At 38.8% G+C, this 25749-nt stretch overlaps 1 protein-coding gene, 1 long non-coding RNA gene and 1 other non-coding gene across 3 annotated transcripts in view; 2 read left to right on the forward strand and 1 right to left on the reverse strand.

Moving 5' to 3' along the window:
- SYNPO2 (synaptopodin 2) overlaps positions 1-16490 on the reverse strand; it is a 167693-nt gene extending 151203 nt beyond the window's left edge. The window contains exon 1 of the mRNA XM_061192027.1: positions 16218-16490. Within this exon, the coding sequence (XP_061048010.1) occupies positions 16218-16322 (105 nt within the window). The 5' untranslated portion in view covers positions 16323-16490. The remainder of the gene's footprint in view (positions 1-16217) is intronic.
- TRNAV-UAC (transfer RNA valine (anticodon UAC)) lies at positions 7808-7879 on the forward strand. The gene has a single exon. It is a non-coding gene; the product is annotated as a tRNA-Val (tRNA).
- The window catches only part of LOC133092588 (uncharacterized), a 44137-nt gene continuing 33602 nt past the window's right edge, over positions 15215-25749 (forward strand). Inside the window, exons 1-2 of the long non-coding RNA XR_009701080.1 lie at positions 15215-15282; positions 23323-23384. This is a non-coding gene — a long non-coding RNA (uncharacterized LOC133092588). The remainder of the gene's footprint in view (positions 15283-23322; positions 23385-25749) is intronic.

The following is a 25749-nucleotide window of genomic DNA, read 5'->3' on the forward strand; positions in this document are numbered from 1 at the left end:
GAGGGGACTGAGGAGTCATTCACCAAAATGTTAATAACGTGTTATTTCTGGATGGTATGGTTTTTATTTTATTTCTATCCTTTTCTGTAATATTTGAATTTTTTTACAATGACAATGTGTTATTTTTTATAATCCAAAAATAAAAGCCATTTTCAGTTCTAGCTATTTTTTTAAACATAGGCTTTAATCCATTTGTGAGGGAGAACCATGATTTGATTCAAAATACTACACTTCAAGATGTGGAACTAAACTAATCCAGTGCAAGTTTACCAAGGACTATCTCCTTTTTCTCTTTGACACATTTTACACAAATGAGAGGCGTTTAAAGAATAGATGAAGAATATCAAACACATTCCCTCTTCTCCATCAAATTAAAATTTGTTGTATAAGTGAACAGGTAGGTCAGAATGAGTGGTTTTAATCTATGAGATAATCTCTATCCACTGTCTCTCTGTGGTTTATAGTAGGGTAAGGAAAACAAAACTTAAAGGCTGTAATTCATGTCGGATCCAGAGTTTGAGTAAATAAGTTAGATTTATAAAAACATCAATTGTATTTAAATCCATGAATTCTTAATGATATTTTAAAAACACGTTGATTACATTTGTGTATGCTAGGGAACTACCTCTTTATTATTTAGAAAAATAATAAGGAAAGAATAAAGCATTTACCAAAAAAAAAAAATCAGAAAATGCTGAATTCAGTAGTAATTCACTGCAGTACAATTTTAAGCATTAAAAAAGTAAAATCTAGCAAAAAAAGCACATTAAATTGATACCATTTTGAGAGTTTTTGTTTTACTCATTTATTTATTTATTTATAACATATACGTTCTGCAAATTATGGTTTAGAGAAATGAGAATTAAAGTCCCATAAAAATGCTGTATAAAGAAATGCCCTTCCAGAAAATACTGCTTTATTTTTCAAGTTAACAGAGAAAATATGACCATTCATGGGTGTTTTCCTTCATCTTTTACCTTTTTTTAAAAAATAAATTTATTTATTTATTTTTGGCTGCATTGGGTCTTCGTTGCTGCGCACAGGCTTTCTCTAGTTGCAGAGAGCGGGGGCTACTCTTCGTTGCAGTGCGCAGGCTTCTCATTGCGGTGGCTTCTCTTGTTGCGGAGCACAGGCTCTAGGCGTGCGGGCTTCAGTAGTTGTGGCTCGCGCGCTCTAGAGCGCAGGTTCAGTAGTTGTGGCGTATGGACTTAGCTGCTCCGCAGCATGTGGGATCTTCCTGGACCAGGGATCGAACCTGTGTCGCCTGCATTGGCAGGCGGATTCTTAACCACTGCGCCACCAGGGAAGTCCCTCATCTTTTATCTTCTTGATTTAAAATAGACCCTAGCTAAAAGGAACCTTAAAATTACATATTCTAAATCTTTCCTTTTATAAATAGAGAAATTGAGTCAGACAATTTTAGTTAAGGTCACAGAGTAAAGTCAAGTTAGACCAATGCCTAAAATTCAGGCCTCCTGATTTCCAGTCCAATCAATGGTCTTTTCACTGAACCTCTTGAATTGGCATCTGGTTACTATATAATATCAAATAAAAATAGGAACACACACACATATAAAGCATATATATCACTCTTCTAATTACCCTTTAAACAAATTGCTCATTAAAAAAGCATCAGATAGGGCTTCCCTGGTGGCGCAGTGGTTGAGAGTCCGCCTGCCAATGCAGGGGACACGGGTTCGAGCCCTGGTCTGGGAAGATCCCACATGCCACGGAGCAACTGGGCCCGTGAGCCACAACTACTGAGCCTGCGCGTCTGGAGCCTGTGCTCCGCAACAAGAGAGGCCGCGATAGTGAGAGGCCCGCGCACCGCGATGAAGAGTGACCCCCGCTTGCCGTAACTGGAGAAATCCCTCGCACAGAAACGAAGACCCAACACAGCCATAAATAAAAAAAAAAAAAAAAAAAAAAGCATCAGATAAAGCTTCAGCATAATCAGGCTTTTCAGTAGTTGTCATTCTCACGCTAAAGAATAAAAGATATACAATTACCCATTCATTCATTTATTCAACAACCTTTCAATAAGTATATGGCTGACTTAAATACCTAGTTAGACATATGTGTATGTCATTCTCTTGAAGAGCACTGTTTTAGAAGATGCCAAGAGCTAGGCTCCTGCTTTCAAAGAGTAAGGTGACAATATAAGTGTGGAAAATGCAAATTTTTTAACTAGAAATACCAATGAGAAACAAGCTTCTTTATCATAGCCTTTAGCTCTATCAAAACAATAATATTTGTTTGTTAAGTACAAAACAGGAAGGCATACTGTGGTCTGAAGTCACTCTTTGCTACCCTAGCTCCAGGAGCCTGGGGCCTGAGTAAGAGCCGTGGTTTGACCACAGTGTGAGTACTTCTAAAGGAAGAATGCCCTTGTCTCACGCTGTGCTACCCTGCCATCCCAGTCCCCTTCTCCCTGCCCTTTACCCTCTTCTTTAATCCTGTGGCAGAATCATGTTCTGGCTCCTACTTGCCTTTGATACAGATTCTGAACCACTCATTTATCCTTATCATTCAAAACATTTATCCTTAAAGCTTCTGATAAAATTTATGAACTTCCTCAAACAATGTGTACTTGCTTTCAACTGAATGCAATTTTATCCCTTACTAAATTAAAAAGGAGAATCATTATTAATCAATCAATTAAAAAATAATAGTCTTTATTGCATACCTACTATGTACCTGGGAGAAATAAATATAAACATTCCATTGCAGAAAAGATCATGGGCAAAGTCATAGAGACCTGGGAGAAGAATTAACATGTCAAGTTCAGGAGAAAATGAGAACAGCCTCCCCGGAAGAAGCAAGCTGCTCAGACCAGAGACAGTGATAGGAGGCAAAGGGCCTTAAAAACCTTGAGAAGGAGTTTCTATGAGAGAAGGCCTGGACTGTGGAAACACACTCCTGCAAAGTAATTCTCCATACTTGTTCATCTCAGCTCTGAATCGAAAAATCCAGCATGTTTTTATCTTTCCATGAAAATCAATTAAGAAAGAGAGACGTATGCAGAACTTTCTCTCTCTCTCTCTCTCTCTCTCTCTCTCTCTCTCTCTCTCTCACACACACACACACACACACACACACAGGCGCGCGCGCGCGCGCGCGCACAATATCATTCCTTTTTCTTCTCCAGATAAGGCAGCATCAGATTAGGTGTCTTGCTTAGGAAGCTATAGGGGAAAAGAGGCGTAAAAAGAATAGAGATTCTTTATAGATAAAGAATGAGAATTAAGAGAATGGGGGCAGTGCAGACCGAGAAGAAGGCATTTTCCTTCTCAAATATATATATAAAAAAGAAACAGAGGGTAAGAGAAGTTGAGGGTAATAAAAAACAGAATGGAATAAATATCATAATGGGATCCTTAATTGAATTTGTGTCTACTCTCAGTCCTACGCCTGCAGCTGAAGGAAACCCTTGGTAACTCACTCAGCATGAAGCTACATGGTCATTTTGGCACAGAAGAAGCAGACAGCGATGAGCTTTCTCTCCCAGATCGCAGCTCTGCCTCAGGATGAAATTGTTCTGATCAACATTTCCCCATCTGGCAGGCAGGTGGCCAAAAGATTGGAGACCTGAAAATGGGTCACTGCGTTTTGACTCCCTGCAGCAGCCCATACATTTAATGTAATATTTACACAATTCAATCTAATATCCGTCATGCTGAGCACCATCCAATGGAAAATGTTATGTTTTTCATGAAAGAAATAAAAATAAAGGTGACTGCTATGGTAGTACCTGACTCCCAAGGCCTAAGCCTTTCACAGGCTTTTTCATTTTAGCTTAATCTTGACTGATGAAAATAACTTTCCACTGTATGAAAAGCTAAAAATACCCAGAGTTTAACTACTATCATTTACTTAGAAAAAGCAGCCTTATATAGTAACAACTCCTTCTAATTTAGAACACAAGAGTGGGGGGTTGCGGGGAGGGACTGAAATGCTCATTAGCGTTCCCCAAAGGCCCTGGCACAGAGTTTTCCTGACTATTCAGAGATCAGCATCCTATATTTACTTACCAGGGACAATTTATTTTTCTTTTATATTTTCAAAGCACTTGAAATGATTCCTTCTCTTTGTGATGATTTCCATATGCTGTTTCCAATGAAAGGGCGATGGCTTACTGAGTGAGCTTAAGGCCACATTCTGAAACCATTACATGCCATCTCACAGGGAGAGATCCTGAGCACTGCAGAAGCCCTTCTTATGATACTGAGATCCGGATCTCAAAAGGCATTGCAAGGAAGACAGCAGATAACCCTTCAATTTTATAAAGGTTGGTTAAATAAAATCAGAATAACCACAGATGTGATAGCACTAATTTTTAAAAACCCTTGAATGTTTCCTGTGTGTTAAGTAATTTGCATGCTCAATTTCTAACCCTGAGAACAATCCTTGGAGCTAGGTGCTAACACTATCCCCATTTTATAAATGAGAGAACTGAGGCACAGAGACTAATATGATTGAAAGAGTCAGAGTTGACTTGCTCCAAACAGAGCTCAACATAAATATAGGCAAATAATTCTTCATGGCTTGAGGTATTTTCTTTTTAAAAATCTGTACTCAGCAGAAATCAACACAACACTGTAAATCAACTATACTCCAATCAAAAAAAAAAATCTGTACTATTTTTAAGTGGGACAATCATTTTATTGGCCTTGTAAAATGTATAACTTAAGGGTTTACTGCCTCAAGCTGATTAAACTGCATAACAAAGAAATCTTGATTTGTAATTGATACTTACAAATATTTTGTGAAATGTTGCATTTTATCAACAATGAAAAATTGCCCTGGGTAAAAGAATCATCACAAATAGTTTATTTAGCTTTTGTGCTCTTAACTTTCATTTGTTATCTAGAGTACAAGAGATTGGATTACCGCTTTTCTTAATTTCTGAAGAAAATAAATTTGTGTAGAAGACAGTTACTTCCTCCTCTGATTAAAATAATAATAACAATGACAGACTCCTTTACTGCATGATTACTCTGTCAAGTATTATCTTAATATACAATCTTTTAAAAGTATCACAAGACATATTATTAACTGATTCCTTGGATCTCAGATTCCTCACCTGTAAAACTGGTGACATTTTTTATCTATAAAAACAGCAATTCCATTACATAGTATGCTATTTTACAGATAAGGAAACTGAGGCTCAGAAAAATGTGTTTAAACCTACATGGTAAGTGGTAGCCAGCATTAAAATGCTCGTATCCTTTCAATGGGTCAGTTTCCAAATAATATCTAAATAAGATCATCTCTTTTTTGAAGGAGAAATGAAATTAAGACAAACTAGAAAATATAATAAAATTATTTGCTCTAGGTCTGACACTGAAGTCAAAATAAACAGGATCTATGTATCAAATTCTATTTGACACTCCTTAAATTCTTCTTCTCTCACTGGGAGAATCAATGTCAGAGGAAGAGGAAAGGTTAATAGAATTTTTAACCAAACATCTACATAAGAAGCGGTAGTAATTATTCATTTAAATAAAGTGTTCTAAAGACCGGCCAGTAGGCTGTTACATTATGAAAAACTGAAATGGATGAAGAGGAAATATGAAGAAAACAGCTCAAAGTCATTCTCTAGGACCAGTATGTTAATCATCTAATGATGGGAAAATAACCGCATGGTCAGGGTTCCCAGAAGAAGAGAGTTTTTCATATTTATCACTGTGAAAGACTGGACTTCTTATAGCAATTTCTCATGGAAATGTGTGCCAGCTACACTGGCGTCTTCACAGTTCCTTGAATGTGCCAAGCATGCTTCTGTCCCAGGGCTCTTGTACTTGTAGTGCCCTATGCCTGGAAGGCTTCCCCCACTATCTGCCAAGCCAATTGGAACTCCCACGGACTTTTATTTTCAACTAAAAAATGAGAAGGAGCTCTAACTAATGTTTAATATACTTTCATATATGGATTGACACCAGTACCCTGGTCCAGTCTGGTCCAGATAGTTATGAGTTTCGTATAGTACTTGAGGTGACGCCACCGAACAGGGGATAGGATGTTTTACGGTGCTTGATTAAATGAATTTCCATGTTATTATCTAGTTTTAACCCTCACAAAATGACACAAGTTTTAAAATATTCCTGAAAGGCAGCTATTGATTAAAGATAACACCTACATTTCAGGCACAAGAGAAAAAGAGCTGACCCTCCTCTATATTCCTTCAGAAACTCTTCATCAACCATGTAGCGAGATGAAACACCATTACTGTTTAATCATATGTGACAGGTAGGTAAAATATTCAAAATTACCAAGAACACATTTGGAATACGGATTTGTATCCACTGTTGTTAGAGAGGAACTTTGCCTTATTGTGCTCTATGATATCAGCTAGTGTTAGTATGAAGTAGTCAGGACTAAGAAGATATTTCATAACCAAGCATCCAGAGCATGCAAAACTTCCAGATTTGTTTTTTTTTTAACAGTGGTTGAAGTCAGGCAATACTCGATTTAAAACATTACAGAATTAAACCAAATGATAATGTTTAGAAAGCTTCTCATGGATGCATTTTAAAATAGTTAAAATAATACAATATGGCAACAAACCAAGATATATTTTTTATCAGCAAATACTGTTGAAGATGTAAAGAAAAAAAACCCAGGAAATTGGTAGAAATAATATTAGACCAAACTACATGTTGGAGGAGTTTTGCTGTAAAGTTAAATAAAAGAACATATGTTTCTGGTATATCCCAGCCTACAGTATTTTCTTGATTCTATTTCAACACTGAAATAGATGAAGAACTACTCCTTTGGAGAGCCGATACAGAAAAATACTGGAGATAAGTTCTCAAAGTAAAAGAATTCTTTAATTTAAAAAAAAAATCAATGTTTTATGGGAAAAATGTAAATAAAACCACTGATGAAGTAGCCGCCTTAACAGGGATTAACAAAGAAAAGATTCTAGGGTAGGTTATGAAGTGCCTCACACAAAATTCGTTCAGTACATTATTTGTAGGCAAGTTAAGTTGAAGAGAGAAGCAAAATAAATGGAAGACAAAAGTGCAAAAGTGCTGCAGGATGTCATCAATATGGTTAATTTTATAAAAACTCACATTTAATATATACTGGAATCTATAAAACATGTTGCAATGATATCGGGAGTGCAGGCGGCCGTTCAGAGCATGCACTTTGGTGTCCAACTGGCCTCTGTCCTAGGCCTGCCTGGACCTGCTCTACAACCTTAGTTATTCACCTAACTTCTCTAAGGCTCAGTTTTCTCTCTGTGAAAAAAAGGATAGTTAGGCCTACTGTGAATGATATAATACATAAAGCACTTAATTGTACAGAGATTTTTTTTAATGTTATGGTTATTTTGATGATATGATGGGGAGACTTTGAAGTATTTTTAAGCAGTGGTATAACAGGTGATTTAGAACAATCTCTCTGGCAGCTCTGTGTATCATGAACCTGAGGAATGTGAAACCCAAAGCAGGGAGACAGTTAAAAGGCCAAGGCAGTTATCTAAGCGACGGCAAGTGAAGGCCTGAGCTGAAGGAGTGGGAGTAGGCACACCGAGCAGGAAGTGAGTGAGCTACTGAGAAGGTAAATTCAGTACCCCCAGTTTCCACCTCAATGCGTTGGTTTCATACCCCTTTAATATGTCTTGAACTACATGGTAAAATTCTCAAACATGGTCCTACTGCTAGAAAATTTTTGCTTCAAAAATAAAGTAGCATGCATATATACACTAATATGTATAAAATGGATAACTAATAAGAACCTGCTGTATAAAAAAATAAATAAAATTCAAAATAAATAAATGAAAAATAAAGTAGCATGGAATTCCCTGGTGGTCCAGTGGTTAGGACTCGGCACTTACACTGCCGTGGCCTGGGTTCAATCCCTGGTCAGCGAACTAAGATCCCGTAAGCTGCAGAGCACGGCCAAGGACAAAAACAAATAATAATAATAATAATAAAGTAGCATGTCATATTTGTTAAGAAGACATGGGAAATCTGATTAGAAAAAATTTTTTAAATCTATCCTTCAGAAGACAGAATTATGAAAGCTTCTAGTCTGTTTCTATTTCATTTCCTAAATTATTTGTTCCAGAAACAAAAGTTTCAAATAGTGATCTGACACTAATTTAAATTAGTGAAAATATACTTAAAGTCAGAACAGAAGAAGTAGGTGTAGTTTATGGGACCACAAAAATCTTTCCACCATGGTCTGTTGAGGTCTTTCTTCCCTTCTTAACTGGCTGTTCAAACTACACTAAACCCCAAAATGTGTGTAGGAGCTTAGAAGACAAACCCCAGAGTCAAACTGGGTGAACCCCAGGTCTGCCCCTACCTACCTGTGTGACCCAAGGAAGTCACTTAACCACTTTCTGCCTCTGTAATGGGGATCTTAAATAGGGGTAACCTCACAGGGTTCTCTCATTATATATAAAAGGTGATCAAAGAATTGTCCAGTACCCAGTAAACATTAATATGAGTTTCTTAAAATTATCTCCAGAAGGCAATAAGATGTTGGGAGGAAAATGATACTCTGAACATTATTATAGATTTCTTCTGGAAAAAATAATCTGTGTCCTAAAACGGTGAAATTCAAGCCAGGTAAGTTTTGATAAAGGAAGGAGTATTGCCTAAGTAGGATCAGATAGAATACAAACACATAGTTATGTTCAGGAAAAGTCATCCACTACATTGTTTTATCAGTGCAGTACCCACACTGCTTCCAAAGAAAAGTGGAAAAGCTAGTCTTGGGTGAGTAAGGTTTTAAAAAACCAAAAACCAATGGATAGGAAAACTATTTGTTACATAATCAAGTGACACAATCTTTCATTTATAATGTTTCAAAGGGTAAATCCACCACATTTTTTAGTACTTTATCTGAAACACACCAGATTTATACACAAGTTAAGGAAAACTACATCCAGACCATCATAACACAAAACTATGTCTACTATCGCTGATGATCTGCCACATGCCAATGGATTTCACAAAGACTTTGAAGATACAGTTTGTTGAGAATGTGGCCATTTCTACTTTTTAATAATAAGAAAAGAATGGTAAATAATTCAGAAAAATTAAGTGCCTAAGATAATTCAATACTGTAAATATGTTCTCACTGAGGTGGTCAAACAATGAAATATTCCCCAAAGAGCAAATGTTATATCTGTTTTTCAGATGAGCTTTTAACTTCATGAAGTTGTTTACTCTTTCAGATTATTTAATGAAGCTGATGCAGGAATTCTCCATTTCCTTTTACAGAAACCTCATGGCATTTGGTTTCATCATGCATCTGTTAGAACAGACACAATAAACATTTTGGAGTCCATATATTTTTCAGGTTTATTTACAAGTAAACCAGTTCCCTTTCCAGTCTTGTCTCTCATTGCACATTAGCTCAGAGATGCGTTTCCTGTAATCCTTACAGGAAGATTATAAAAACCGCTAATGGGTCCTCAGGCCCATTAAAAGAAGAAATCATCACAAATGCTTTTAAAGATCAAATCTTAGATTGGTGACATTCTATCTGATACAATTCTGTATCGAAGTCACTGCAGTGTTCAGCATTACTAAATGATATCCTGTTCTCTTATCCAGGCTGATGCAGAGAGTGATATGATGCCCCTGCTAGAGGGAAAGAATTATATTTGACTTAAGGCTGTTTTATATAATATTTTTTTCAAATAATTTTTTTCAGAATCAGTTTTTTTCATCTATAAACTGAGAATAATAAAACTTTGTCTACCCCACCAGTATCAAAGGAGATAATATATGTTAACACACTTAGACGATTGTAGGATAAACAAATGAAGTATTTGTAGCTAAATATATAAATTAGCTTATATTCCTGAATACATTAACTAACAGAGGGAGCTAAATTATTTTGGAAGCTAACCTGTCTTTTAAAACCATTACCATGAAAAATATGCAAATATTATCCAGTTAGGTATAATGTGTATGTCCCAATGATATTACACACTGACTTTTGGAATTTGCAGTATGAATTTATTAAAAAAAAAAACAAACCAATCACCTTAATACCCAATAAAAGTTTAATACCCAATAAAAGTTCGGAGTACTTCTAACTTGAGAGTTCTAGCCTCTAATAGGTGTTCAAGAAATAGGTGTTCAAGAAACACCTCTTTAGACTTAACCAAAGGTATGCATCTGCCTAATAACGAAATGCATCCCAGGTTATAAAGTACTGATTCACATTCAACAAAAGAAGAAGAAAAGGAAAAAGAAGTAGTTTACATTTCTATTAAGCTCAAAGTCAGATTTTCATGCATTCTACCTGGAAACAATAGCTTCAACATGATCAATGGAAGTCATATGAGTTGGTGATAAGTTTTCAATCTAACACACATCAAGTACGTGTGATTGATAATATGAACCTGTATGATGGAACTGATGTTTCTGAGGAGTGCCTATCATTCTGTTATAAATGTGAAACTATTTTATTTCTTCCAGTTACTGCTTTTGACTACTATTATAAAACCAAATCCCTCCCTTAATAGTACTTTGGTCAGATCCCATGCATTTCTGGTGGCTTTTGGTTATTAAAACGGTCTAGTCCGATTACAGCTTTGATCTAACATCTAACTAACTCTAAGCTCTCTCCCTAAGCACGGTGGCTGGCTTGTGGCTCCAGGGCTTGGCAAGAGGAGGAAAGTGTTGTCTGCTCTTTACCCGCCTCCCACCCACTCCTCCCAGGTTGAAGGCAGGAAGGAAGACTGGAGAAGGAGGGGGAAGGTAGATCTATTTATTCATAACTGAATGAGGTGGCATTTCTCTCTTGGTTTTTGTGCTTCTCTGGTTAACGTTGAGTGGCCATCACTGTCCTCTCTGCAGCTGGTGTCCAAATGCTGGGACACTTGTGTGGTTTCTTCTAGGAGCCCTGGAGGGCTTTGCCCTGCATAGTTCCCTAACACAGGAAATAGGGCTCCTGTCCAGCACTTCTCTATCCCTTCCAAGCCCCCAGTGCCAGCTTGTTCCTGCCAGCCCCTGGCTAAGAGCTTGGCCTTTCTGGGTAGGCCAAGCAAGATGGCTCAAGTCCCGCCAATGACTTTCTGTGATATTCATTCATCCATGGGAAATGCAAGGATCCTTGCCTTACTAAATGGACAAGTTCCTATTCATTCTCTCTCTGTTTCTCTTTTTCTCTCTCCTTTTCCCTCCTGCATCTTTCTCCAGTTTTATTCCCCCCGCCTTCCTCTCCCTACCCCCATCCCACTGTTCACATAGGCACTAGGCAGGCCAGCAACTGCACTGACAAAGAAGACATCCTACCAGGGATGCACCTGGAACATTTCCTGGCATATGACAAGGGCCTGATAAATGTGAGCTACATGTGGACTATGTCTAGATAATGGCAAGGTTCATGCATAGTCATAGTCATTATTTTATCTCATTGTCCTTCAACAAGTGATCTGTCTTGAAACATGCAGTTCTAAAATAAAAATTTTATGTAACATCTGCTTAATAGATTTAGCTAGTGTGCACAGATTTCTATAAGCATAGCTATTTTTAGAATTTCTAAAAAGTGCTCAAAAAAATCAATAAATATTAAGTGATCAGTCATATTTACTAATAAAGATGTTCCTAGGTTTCCATTTGTAGTAAGGAGCATTTATCCTGAAATATACATATTTAAATATCAAAATCTTTCCTATTTTTCCCTTTAGAAATAGCTATGTTTCTTGAATTATTCTATCTGAAACATTTTAGATACCTCACTGATGTCACTAGGGGATATGAATTATGTATTTGAATGTGCTTTGCCTAAATACATTTATTCAAACATTTAAAGAGAGGATATACAATAATAGATGAGAATCATTAAATCCACCTTGCCTCATAAAATGGATGATTGTAATTTGTCATCTAAATTTTAATAAAGTTATTTGAAACTGAATTAAAATTCATTTTAGTAAGTACCATAGTGGTCTATACTTTTGAAGAAAGCTTCCATTTCTTTTTTTTAAATAAATTTATGTATTTATTTTTGGCTGCATTGGGTCTTCGTTGCTGTGTGCAGGCTTTCTCTAGTTGTGGCTAGGGGGGCTACTCTTCGTTGCAGTGCATGGACTTCTCATTGCGCTGGCTTCTCTTGTTGCGGTGCACGGGCTCTAGGCACGCGGGCTTCAGTAGTTGTGGCTCACAGGCTCTAGAGCGCAGGCTCAGTAGTTGTGGCGTGATGGGCTTAGTTACTCCGCGGCATGTGGGATCTTCCCAGACCAGGGCTCTAACCCGTGTCCCCTGCATTGGCAGGCGGATTCTTAACCACTGCACCACCAGGGAAGTCCCCCATTTCTAACCATTAAAACATGTAAAGAATAAACAGTCTAAACATTTTTTGTTCATTATTCTCAAAATATGAGTGATTTCTGAATCATTCATAAGATTTGTTTGCAAAACAAAAATTTCTCCCCATTTCTTTTTTTTTTTTATTTTTTTTTTAATTTATTTTTATTTATTTTATTTATTTTTGGCTGTGTTGGGTCTTCGTTTCTGTGCAAGGGCTTTCTCTAGTTACGGCAAGTGGGGGCCACTCTTCATCGTGGTGCGCGGGCCTCTCACTATCGTGGCCTCTCTTGTTGTGGAGCACAAGCTCCAGATGCGCAGGCTCAGTAGTTGTGGCTCACGGGCCTAGCCGCTCCGCGGCATGTGGGATCTTCCAAGACCAGGGCTCGAACCCGTGTCCCCTGCATTGGCAGGCAGATTCTTAACCACTGCGCCCAGGGAAGCCCTCCCCATTTCTTTATGTGGAGATTTTCCAAAGCGATTTTCCAGGAGTATGTCCAGGGACATAGCCATGTAAGTAGATGTTCCAAATAAGAGAGTTTTGTAAAATAAAAGTGCTAACATACTTTTCATAAGGACATCTGCACAGACACAGTGGGGTTTTATGTTGTAATTATGTCTGAATAAATTTGTTTCTGTGGATGATGTCTTGGAAATATACCTTGCAAGAGTACTGTTTTATGACTCTGTATTAGAAATGTTTGCTTCTCACCACATATATTTAGAACATAAACTAAAAGATATATAAACATTTAAAAACCAGGGCAATGTTATTGATTACTTAGAGCCTTTTAGAAATTCAATTTATCTTGAAAACAAAGCAGAATTTTATGGCCTTGGGCTTCAATGTCAATGAAAATTTTTATTATTAATATTTCTGTTAGTGATCTTTAAAAGTTGGGGTTCACCTACAGTTCAGCCGGCGAGCCAAATACTAAAAACATTTGAACATCTTTCAAAAATGACTAAACATGTCACTAGAAGGATATTTACTGGGAATTATAAAGCTATTAAATTTCTGATCATTCTTAATAATATTAGAATTACTTTTTTTTTCTTTTTCTAAAAATATTAGACTAGTTTTTCTTTTGCTATTTCAGCTTGCTAGATTTTCATTCTATATAGAATTATTGAAAATCTAAACACTAGATATTTACAACAAGCCAAAAATTTGTTGTTATCTAAAGAGCTGCTTTGTAGCATACCCATTTTAAGGGGCATGATTTAAGCACTGTCTGAAAATTTCTTTTTTTTTGAAAATATTTTCTTCAGTTTCCAAACTATTCTTTTGCATGTTCTTCAAAACTGTGAGCATTTTGTTTGCCAGCAACCATCCCCTACTCAGCCTTTCTGTCTCTTTTCTCTTCATCCTCCTACTTGGAGGTAACTTGGCTCTAATAAGTTTTCACCAGTCCTTGGAAAAGAAGAAAATCTATGCCAAGCAACATACACTTCACCTTGATCTCAATGAGAGACCTTTAATAGAATTGAGTTGACTTAATGTTTTGAGTGAAAAACAGTGATTCCAGTGAGGCCATGGCCTTGATAACGTAGAAATTGACAAGCACTTTGTTCCAAGGGTTTTTGGGAACAAATAATGCTAGTAATAAGAACTTAAATATAATAAGTTTTAATTAAATATAAAACCAGACCAAGAAAAGTGGGCATTGCCATAGAAATTAAGAAATTATACCTTCTTTAGAAGGCTCTCTGGTCACTTTTACATGTGGGAAAAAACTATAGATTATCGTCTCTCTCTCTCCCTCTCTCTCTTTTACACACACACACACACAATAATTAAGGCAAACATCCAGGTTCTTTCATAATGATGTTTTAAAATCAGTAACTTTATAGCAACACAAACTAAAATATTAAAGCAAACATCCCGATGCTTTAATATAATGATCTTTTTAAAACCAAAAATGTATTTCCTGGGTATTTTAGGAAAGAGAGGGGGAGAGCAGGACTAAATTTCTTGACCCTCATACAGACTAATAGCCTCTTTGAATCCTGGTAATAGAGATGCTATCAGCAGAGGAACGCCTCCAAAACACCCTTCACGAGCAATTTGCTTCAGTTCTTCAAAAAATCACACAGTGGTTCCACTTTGAAATAAGCACATCAAGAAGTCAGGAGAACCCATTCTATTCTGTAGGTCTGGCTATGAAAGAGCCACCAGGAATCACAGCTTCTAGCCACTCCTGTCCCCACATTTTAACTGGTAGGCAAATGATTCTAAAATTGTACACTAATAGGGCTGTAGAAAACTCGAGCAACATAGAACCTCACTAATGGTAGAGTCCAGTTTCCACCGTACTTCTCTCCTTTCCCACCCCACTCAAAATCTTTGTCTCTCTCTCCCTCTACACACACACGCAAACACACACACATCAGATGAATCAGGAAGGGTGAGCTGTCTCAGGCCCGGCTGCAAGTTAGATCAGAGCTGGAATTAGGACCCAAATCTCAGTAACGGGAGCCAGCCGACGGCTATTCTAGACCCGGGACAAATCCACTTCAGTCTCATGAATTCTACATACGCTGAATTAGACATTAATATTTTGTCTGATGTTGCCTGCCATTGACTCCTAAAGAAACACAGTGAAACCAACCACCTTTCCGTACCCTTTAATCACTCTGCCAGTTCCAAGCCGAAGACCAAAGACCGGAGGCAAGTTACTTAACCTCTCAGGGTTCTTGCCTCATCTAAAATTAGCGGGTTGAAGTGGGAATCTCTGAGAAACTTTTCAGTTCTAAAAATTTCTCCTTTCTCCTGTTTTATGCTTCATTCCTGATGTTTGAAATTTTCACTAGGTGGCAGGATTCCACCATCGCATTATGAAAGGATTTTCCTGTGGAAGCCTGGGTGCAGAAAATTTCAAAGAAACTCCTTTTTTCACAGTGAACATTAAGAAAAAAAAAAAAAAGCCAAAGGGAAAGAAGAATAACTACAAAGACCAGTGGTCCATATATTTCAGAAGGATCCAGATACATTTTTAATGTAAGTATAAAACAGGAAATTAATCAAACATGTTCTTTCCTATAGTACTTCAATTTAGCATTACAATCAGGTGAAAGTCTGCTTATTGTCATGTATTTTAAAATTTGTTTCAGCTGAATCACAATTAGACAATGTCAGATCCCCTCAAGCAAACTGGTAAGCATATTGAGCTAAGAAAAAAAGCAATCTAATGGAAACAAAAACATCTAAAATATTTTAAATCATTATTAGATGCATTTCAAAGTTACCTGTAAGTTACTTAAAATATATTTCCAGTGTCTTTGAATTTTATTTTGAGCACTTAACCAGACGAATGCACATGATAGAACAGAGTACTTGGATTTTTGCATTTATTAGCCAAATCCTTAAGAGAGTATTCTTTCAAATAGATTTTATGGCATCTTCATCATATTTTTTTTAAATTATTGCCCCAAATTGGGCTACTCATAAATACTATATAATAAATGTCATTACCAATACTTTATGAGGCCCCAAAATAGCCAAGCCAATTGGTTATGCTGAGCTGAGCCCTTCTCCTCTGCCAGAGCCAAGTAAAGTGACATGAAACAATAACAACTGTAGATTCTAATATTGCCTAGAAGAAACGTTCCCAAGTGTCTTGCTGGATGCCGGAGAAGAAGCTAATTACCTAGGCTTTTGTTCAGCTGATAAAATATAGCACGCTTTTTTCCCCATTAACGGCTGATTAATTACATATGTGCTATATGTTACTCTCCAAAGTTTCTCTGGTAAAAACAAAAACAAAAAAACAAAACAAAAACCCCACACCCTAGAAAGATTCAATGTCAGCCTCAAAATCAAACTAATATATAGACTTCTGAATCAGAACTTGAAAAACCATCCACAGGTTGCTTTCATTCCTCCCTTCCCAGCCCAGAACCAGAACCGTGATAACCCATCTTCGATGGTCCTACCTTAGCGACTTGTAAGGGCTGCTGCTGCTCCTTGCCACCTTGCAGTCTGAACCCCCAGGGCGCCCCTCCGGTCATAGAAATGCAGATGAAATCCCCGGTGCCCATTTTCTTCTTTTAGCTGGGTAACATGAAGAGCTTGGAAAGACGGACGAAGCCTGGGTGCGGTTGAGGCTATGCAGTGAGCTTCGGGCTCCCGCTAGGGAGGCAGGACTGGGGCGCGCAGAGCCTCCGCCGCAGCAGCCGCTGCTGCCCCTGCTGCCCCGGCCGCCGCTTCGAATTTGCGCTGCTAATGGGATCATTCACAAGGCGGCAGAGGCGCTAGAGGCATCAAGCACACAGCCCACTCTTGCGTCACGCTCCTTTGCTCAGCCCACCTTCAGGAACGGAAAGAGCCTCACACAGAGGAGAATGTCCCCCATTTGGGGCAAGATGCGGGGCGGGGAGGGGAACAAAAAGTTCTCTAGCTCTAACTAGAGAACCCAACCCTTAAAAGAAAAGTTAATAGGAAAACTTTCATTTAATAATTCTATAAATAGTAGAGGACAGATGAAGGTTTTAATCTCCAGGCCGCAAGTGACATCCTAAAATACGAGCTCTGAGAAGTGAACTACTAGAGGATTAGATTCTCTCAAATAAATGTTTTGAGAATTACCACATTGATGATTGACACAGACAAAAAGAAGTTTAAGTGAGTTAAATTATTTTTCTTAGCTTTTGCTGTCTGTAGCCTGCAGAACTAATCTGCAGGCAATAAAAGAAAGAAGAGAAAATAAAAGAAAGCAAAACATTTATTTTTAAAAGACAAAAACCTTGTACTCTGAAAAGTGCCTTTCTGAACTGGTGCTTATATAGTTCAGAAGACGGAGGAGAAGAGAGACAGATAGAAAGAGAGAGGGAGAGACTATCTCCCCCTGGAAGCTACATTCTTATAACTGCATCTATTGCCTGGTTTGGAGTATTTTAAATTTAAATAAGTGTTTCATTTTCTTCCTTCTTCAACAGGAAGGAAACTTCTTAAACCTGAATAGTCAGCCAACTGAATACGATGTCACCAACAAGTTTCTTATTTTTAGTCTTTCATCTAGTGTGCTGAGTCTGGGTGGTCCAATATAAAAGTTGATTTTATATGTGGCCCAAAATAGTTTAATGTTTTAAATCTGAATATGACCTACCAAAAATTGCACAAATGGAACATTTTTATTTTCCCATAATACTTTTATTTTCCATGACATTCATCCACATAAAAACACACTAAATAAAGAAGAGCCTGGGAAAGTTAGTTTGTGTTACATGTGGCACCAGACCAGTGACTTCCAGACTCTGCCTGTTTCAGTACTAGGAAGCATCATACAAGGAACATTTACACAGTCCTGCTCCCAGAAGCCAAATGTGTCACATGATTTTACTTGTGCCTCATCACTGGAGTAAGAAAGACCATGTAATCAGAGACTGGTGGCTCCAGGAGAGACCCTTTGAAGGTCATGAGGACCAGATTCTCATCCCAAGTTTTCTTCTCTTCAGAAAGGTGAATTGACTTTACCAAAAATCTTTCTTTGAAAAAAAAGAATTTTACAAGTGACATCCTAAAATATGAACTCTGAGAACAAAAGAAAAAGAAAAGAACTTTTTACATTTGTTCGTTCTGCTTTCTCCTGTCACTTCCGCTCCTCACCCACTCCAGTCTAGCTTCTGTCCCCACAAAAGGAAAAGCTCTCAGCAAGGTCGCTTATTACCTTCTTGCTTTTGTGTAGCCCTTAATATTATTGACCACGTCCTCCTTAATTGTTTTCTCTCTTAGGTTTCCAGGACACAGCATGCTCTCGGCTCTGCTCTTGCCTCTCTAACCACTCTTGCCTTTGGCAGTTCTTGGCCTCTACTCATCCATTAAATGTTGGTGTTCTGTGCCAGGGCTGCGTCCTGGTCCTCATCTTTTCTCACTGTAGACCCTTTCTACGGGTTCTCTCATTCAACCCACAGAATTTAACTTTCCCCCTCAATCCCAGATATCTTTCCTTAACTCCAGGCCAGTATATCTAACTGCCTATCATACCTCTTTCTATGTGAATATATCAAGACACCTAAAACTCAATATATTCAAAATCAAGTTCATTATTTCTTCCCAAACTTCTGTCTTCTCTCCTCCTATGTTCCCCATCTCAGGAAAATTGACTAACCCATTACCTTTCTCTTATGCATGGTTCCCTTCAACCCTGACTTAAATGTAAATGTGACACAGGAGACTAGAACTGGGGCAGCCATATTGTGACCATGAGGTAAAGCCAAGAATAACAGCAAAGACTCCAGTTCCGACTGAATTAATGCCAATAGCTATCCACCTCCAGTTCTCTTATTGTGCAAGAAAAATAACCCATACTTTTTTAAACTGCTGTAGGTCTAGTTTATTGTTACTTGCAGCCAGCATGCTCCTGACTGCTGCACTCAATGAATAGCTTCTCCATCCAACCAGTTCTTTCAGACAGAGAAACAGGAACTGATATATTGCTATACTTCATTAAAGATTTATTCTGTGTTAGGAACTTGCCATATAGTATTTTATAATATTTCTTTGTATATTTATCCTCAAAGCAGCCATGCTAGATAGTTATCAATGTCTCCCTTTTGCTGGTAATTAACTCAGGCTTGGATGCTAAGTGCAGAGTCAGGATCTGAACCTTTGCCTGTCTGAATTAAAAATATCTGTTCAGGGCTTCCCTGGTGGCGCAGTGGTTAGGAATCCTGCCAACGCAGGGGACACGGGTTCGAACCCTGGTCCAGGGGAATCCCACGTGCCGCGGAGCAGCTGGGCCCATGCACCACAACTACTGGAGTCCACGCGCCTGGAGCCCGTGATCCAAAACAAGAGAAGCCACTGCACTGAGAAGCCCGCGCACTGCAATGAAGAGTAGCCCCCGCTCACCGCAACTAGAGAAAGGCCGTGCCAGAAATAAAGACCCAAAGCAGCCAAAAATAAATAAAAATAAAATAAATAAATTTATTTTTTAAAAAAAGGGGAAGTGCCTCCCCCTTTGGGACAGAAATGTTAATGTGCCATTTTAAACCAAAAAAAAAAAAAAAAATCTGTTCTTATTGCTATCCTATCTCCAGGCCTTATGTTTTTCCTTATGCTCTTCTCATGCTTCCAATTACTTATTAAGACCTATGGATCCAACTTCTAAATAGATTGCAAATTTGCCCCTTCATCCCGTTTTCACTGGTATGATTACTTCTATCTCTGTGCTGGATTGCAACAGTCTCCTAACTAATCTCTCTGTCCCAGTCTCGTTTCTACCCTCAATTCACTTTTCATTCTAATAGCCAGTGTGAAATTTCTGAAATGCAGTATCTACCTTGTTTTCTCTCTGTTGAAAGGCTTCAAGGTTTCTCAGAAAAGTCAAAGCTCCTTTACATAGATAACATTTTCTCCCTCCCACTCCTCACTTCTCCCACCTCATCTCTCACCTTGAATTTTATGATTCAGGCAAACAGAACTACATTTAGTTTCTCTAACTTGCTTTGTTTTTCCATCTGCAAAGGCATTCTTCCAAGCTATCTAGTCCTCACCCACACACAGATCACCTGATAATTCCTGCTCATGCTTCTGGCTTCGGATTTAGATATCATATTCTCCAGGAAGCTTTTCCTAACCTTCCCACTCAATGTCCAGGTAAGGGCTCCCCCTATGTGCTACCATCACTCTGTATTTTTCCCTCTCATCCTAATGGTCTCTTAAAATGAATCCTTCACTAGATTATTTGCCTGTGAGTTTAGGGGTCATTTCTGACTTTTTGAGAATTGTATCCCCACGTCTAATACAGTCTTTGACCCTTAACTGATGATCCATTAATATGAGTACAATGAAAAAATAGATAAGATTTCCCAGAATAAAGGCATAGAAAAGAGAGCCAAAGAGTTTTCTTTTCTTTCTCTCCGCTTCATTTGACTTGGAAAAACCTGAAATAGAGCAAAATTTTTGAATTATACCACTTAGAGACCATGTGAGGCAGGTAATTGTTGCCTCCTCACATTTTGCCTCTTCCCCATTGGTAGCTTTTTTTTTTTTTTTTAATTTTTGGCTGCGTTGGGTCTTCATTGCTGCGCACCAGCTTTCTCTAGTTGCGGCGAGCAGGGGCTACTCTTGGTTGTGGTGCACGGGCTTCTCATTGCGGTGGCTTCTCTTGTTGCGGAGCACGGGCTCTAGGCGCACGGGCTTAGTTGCTGCGCAGCATGTGGGATCTTCCTGGACCAGGGCTTGAACCCGTGTCCCCTGCATTGGCAGGCAGATTCTTAACCACTGCGCCACCAGGGAAGCCCTGTTGGTAGCTATTAAGTAGGTAAAATTGATCTTCCCACCCCAGCAGCATGGATGATCTGAGTAATCAGAGTAATTTTTCCTCCTTAACACAGAGATTAGTTCAGGAATGGATACAAACCTAGGCCTAAGTCAAGGACATTCCTCTGGTCCCAGTGATTAATTCGTATAAGGTCCAGCCACAGGGAAGCTCAAGACTTTTCCAGGTAGCTGTCAGGGGCAATATCCTCCCCCCATGGATATTGATAGCAGTGGGGGAAGCCAGTGTAAGGATGAAACCACCACAAGGTGGTAGTGGGAGAGTCCTCCATGGGTGTCTAGGCTCCTATATGTCTTTCTAGGGGTGTCAGAATTCAAGATCCTAATGCTTCTTTTCCTAAGCTATTTCTCAGGGTTGTGTTTGCAGCAAGCAATCTTGAGAAATGTGGTAATTTCTCAACCTGGGACAAGGAGCAAGTTTGTTAGCTGATTGTTAGCCAAAAACAAAATTAAAAGCAATGGACTCATTAACTTTAGCATTCCTTAGCTGTTATGCAAACCCACTGTGTGTGTAGCATCCATCTGGGTCATATCATGTCAACCCTGTGGAGTTTGAGGCAAGGTTAACCAGTGTAAACATGCTGATGTTCATGCTGCTTGCTGCACCCTGAGTAATAAAGCTCTTTGTCTCTACCCAAGAGTCTCACATCTGCTTTCAGAATCCATGAAGCAGTAACAGGGTAACTTAGTAGCTTGCAAGGAGGATGCAATTAAATCCCAGACCCAGTGGGGTGAAACTTAGACACTAGTAGAGAAATGGAACCAGAGCCCTGGTCAAAAAGCACATAAACCTGCTCTTTATTTTATTTGGGATTTAAGAATCACGTCAAGAGGAAAATAAATATTTTCTTAAGGGAAAAAACTGTGACTTAAGTGGTTTTGAAAATGATCTTCTTAGACTAACTCTACTTCTGTGCCATTTAAATGATTTAACACTGTATCAGATGCTCTGTTTTACACTACCATTCATTCATTCATTCATTTGATTTTTCATTCAGCTAATAATATTTATACTATCTTTCCCAATTTTGACACCACATTAAGATTTCTGAGCCTAACATGAACTGTCAAGGCATATTATGAAGCAAAAACATTCCATTGGTAATTACTTATTCTGCAATAATTTCACATTGGCCACCCATGCCTAGCTCGTGCCTCTTTTTTATTTTTCTAATTCAGTTTTTCACTCAAAAATATCATTACTTTCCATTTTGAGCTAATGTCTATGAGCTCTTTCTAATTATTCAAAAACCTAGATGTTATTCTTCTGTATGAATAACATAGTAATATTATTAAATTCTGGAGAAAAATAAAGCATCACAGCAAAAAGAAGAAACATTTCTTTTGGTTCCTGATCACAATTCCAATGTGGGTCTGTGGGGAGGGGGACCACCCCACAGCACCACCAAGAAAATCTCAGGATGCCAGCAGGGTGTCCAAGAATTCAGCTAAATCCTGACACTATCTACCAGGAGATAAGGGCTCAGTCCCACAAGACTGCCTCCCACCCCCACTCACACACCCTGCAGACACCCGCTGCAATCCTAGGGTATCACTTGTGCTTTTGACCAACTGACTATAGATCAGAGGTTCCAAAGACTACCCCCCTTGGGTGGATTAATTTGCCAGAGCAGCTCACAGAACTCAGGGAAGTGCTTACTTACATTTACCAATTTATTAAAGGATGTGATAAAGAATACAGATGAACATTCAGAGGGAAGAGATGAGTAGGGAAGAGAAGGTGTGTGGGAAGGGGTATGGGGCCCTCATGGCCTGTCCAAGGGCACCACTCTCCCAGCACCTCTATGTGTTCACCAACCCAGAAGGTCTCCGAGCCCCATCCTTTTGGAATTTTATGGAGGGTTCATCACATAGACGTGATCAATCATTAACTCCATTTTCAGCTCTTCTCCCTTCTCAGGAGAATGTGGGGCGTGGCTGAAAATTCCAAGCTTCTAATCATGGCTTGGTCTTTCTGGTGACCAGCCCTCATTCAGGAGCCATCCAGGAGCTCACCCAGAGTCACCTCATTAGAACAAAGGCACTCCTATCACCCAGGAAATTACAAGGGTTTTAGGAGCTCTGTGGAGGAACAGAGGTCAAAGACCAATATTAGAACAAGAGATGCTCCTAGTGTTCTTATCACTTAGGAAATTACAAGGGTTTTAGGAGCTCTGTGTCAGGAACTGGAAGCAAAGACTAATATATATTTTTTATTATCTCACAACATTATTGTAAAATTATGTGAAATTTAGAATGACCAAAACTGAAAAAATGCACCATGATTTCAGTATTTAAACCAAGCTTAAGTTTTCTTTCATTTGGGCCACCAAAACTTGGTGCTTATTAAAAGGACTTTAAAAAAATGTAGCAGGCCTCTTACAACATTAGCTAATATATTTATATGAGTTAAATTTGAATGAATCACCAAATGAAACCACATGGATTAAAGTCCTTGTAGGATAAATACATATTAAAAGTTTCATTTTCAAACAGCATACTTTATAAAAGTGGTGTGTGTGTATGTATGTGCCTGTGTGTGCATGTGTGTGTGTACTTTAGGACAATGAAGAGGGAGTTAAATCAACATATTAGAAAAAATAGTTTTAGTTATCTGATTTTTCCAAAACACTGGAGGGCATTTGTCTCTAATGTCAAGGAATGAAATACAATGCTATGACTCATGATGTCTGCTGACTATATCATTTTGCTACTTTATGTTTTTGCTAATAAATATTTCATTTTTTTGCATTTCAGATAGTACTGGATTATCTGAAACATCAGAAAGAGTAAAGATAATTTTTAAGGAAAAATATAAGGTAATGTCAATGAATTATCAAAGATGAGATTTACCTGATAGCGTCTATATTTTTAAACAAACAAAACCATTTTTCCATAGGTACAATCATAATTTGGAACTGTCACTAAATTATACCCTCCAAAATCAGTGTTAAAATTTGGAGCTTCAAAGCAATGCATTTTGTTATTGTCTTTTTTTTCTCCCTGCAAAAAAATGACTGACAACAATTAGATATAAGATTGTGTATACGAGAAGAAATGAATATCCCAGACAAAGACAACAAGAGGCAACATGCTGGTTGGAATTAGTTACAGATATCAGAACTTTATTCTGTGTTAAAAAATAAATATACAGATAATCGATACGATGGATAAGTATTTGTGAACTCATATTTAACAGTTATGCAACTCTGACTATTGGAGAATCACTAATTCATCATCTGCTGACCCCGCTAGGGCCTGCTGCCACTCGAGTATTTGTGTTGTTTCCTGGAATGCACATGAGTGAAATGCCATGCGAGCAGGTGGTGTTGGGCTCTGCGGCATTCCAGTGAAGGCGATAAGGAGCCGTGTGAAAGAAGACACCCCCAGGTCCTGCTGAAAGCATTTTGCCTGCGCATCTACGTGCCCGCTCTTGCTTTGAGGCTGAATGTGGTTTGGGGAGAAACCAGCACTGTTGCTACTGCCGGTGATTTAAAGTTCCATCACGGAGGCTTACAGAGCTAAAGAATGCACACTAACAACTCCTACTTTTACACAAACCCCAGAGTGGCTGCCTTGCCCAACCTTACAGCATCAGGGAGTATATCAGTTTGCTAGGCCTCCATTACAAAGTACCACAGACTGGATGGCTTCAAGAACAGAAATTTATTTTCCCACAACTTTGGAGGCCAGAAGTCTGAGATCAAGGTGTCAGCAGAGCCTTCTGAGGCCTGCCCCCTTGACTTGTAGATGGCTGTCTTCTCCAAGTGCCTTTACATGGCCTTCTCTCTGTACCTGTCTCTATCCTAATCTCCCCTTCTTATAAGGATGCCAAGCATTGGATGAAGACCACCCCAATGTCCTCATTAGGCCAAATTACCTTTAAAGCCCCTATCTCCAAATACAGTCACATTCTGAGATACTGGTGTGTAGGACTCCAATGCATGAATTTGGGGGGATAAAATTTAGCCTGTAACAGAGAGCCACAGCATACAGTTAGCCAAACTGCCTGTTAGTTTCCTTTCCAATACACAAAAATATATAAAATGGAGGTGACAGGATCACTTTTGAGATTTTGATAATTTTGTTTGTTCTTCAGATTTCCCACTTTCTTCCTATTCCAAGAAAGTAGTCAAACCCTTACAATTTCCTTAACTCAAGGATTTTTCTGAGCAGAAACAGAAGGTGGTAACCGTGATTCTCAGTTTTGTAAGGTCTAAACGCCATGAAATGATTTTGCAAGGTGTCCCAGAGCAGTGCCTTTGAGAAAAGCAAGGGAGGGGGTTAGTTCTGACTAGGAGGGACTAGTGGTCGGTAGACCACCATGCTGCTGTCAGGGAAAGAATGGCAAGGCCTCGGGGGAAATGGCTGCAGGGTATTTAGAGGGAGGCCAAACACCAAAAGCAGGACTCCCAATCCCTGTCAACCTTCCTCAGCCACATGCATGTCACAGAACCTGCAGTTAGGACCTGACTGCTGGCCAAGACCATGGACAGTTCAGTGACCAGTGAGGGCAATGACTGATGACCTGCTCCTCTGTTGAATTCTAACACCTTTGCAAACCCCAGGGAGGAAGGGGCCCTAACCATACCTGACATTGGCTTTCAGCCAGCACAGTGAAATGGGGGACTAGAGTTGGAGTAACTTGATTAAAATGGTAAAATTATATTCTTGAGCTAATTATATTCTTAAGCTAATTTATGCACTTTTAAGCATATAGTTCATTCATTCATTCAAAAGTCATTTGAATGAATGAGTGCCAGATGCTCATTCTAGGTTCAGGTGGTGTAGCTGTAAGCATTCCAGGCAAAATTCCTGCTCTCTTGGAGCCCATATTTTACTGGAGAAGCCAGACAATAAATAAGTAAACAAAATAGCTTCGGAGAGAAATGAGAGCTAAAAAGAGAGAGGAACAGGGTAACATGGCAGAGTGATGGGAATGATACACATAGGAGATCAGAAAAAGCTTCTCTGAGCTGAGACACAAATGATAAGGAGACAGTTATTTGAAAGGCAGGAAGAGTGGGAGGAAGAGCAAAAATACGCCTTGTCAGTGCAAAAAAAGAGATGGAGGTTAGGAAGCGTAGTAGATGTGAACCCATTACAGGAGAATCTGTCATGAAGTTAATGAAGCAGAAGCTCAGGACCCTCCCTTCCAAGGCCCCGGAAGGAACACCAGCAATG

Source organism: Eubalaena glacialis, chromosome 5 (assembly GCF_028564815.1).
Source record: "Eubalaena glacialis isolate mEubGla1 chromosome 5, mEubGla1.1.hap2.+ XY, whole genome shotgun sequence".
Lineage (NCBI taxonomy): Eukaryota > Metazoa > Chordata > Mammalia > Artiodactyla > Balaenidae > Eubalaena > Eubalaena glacialis.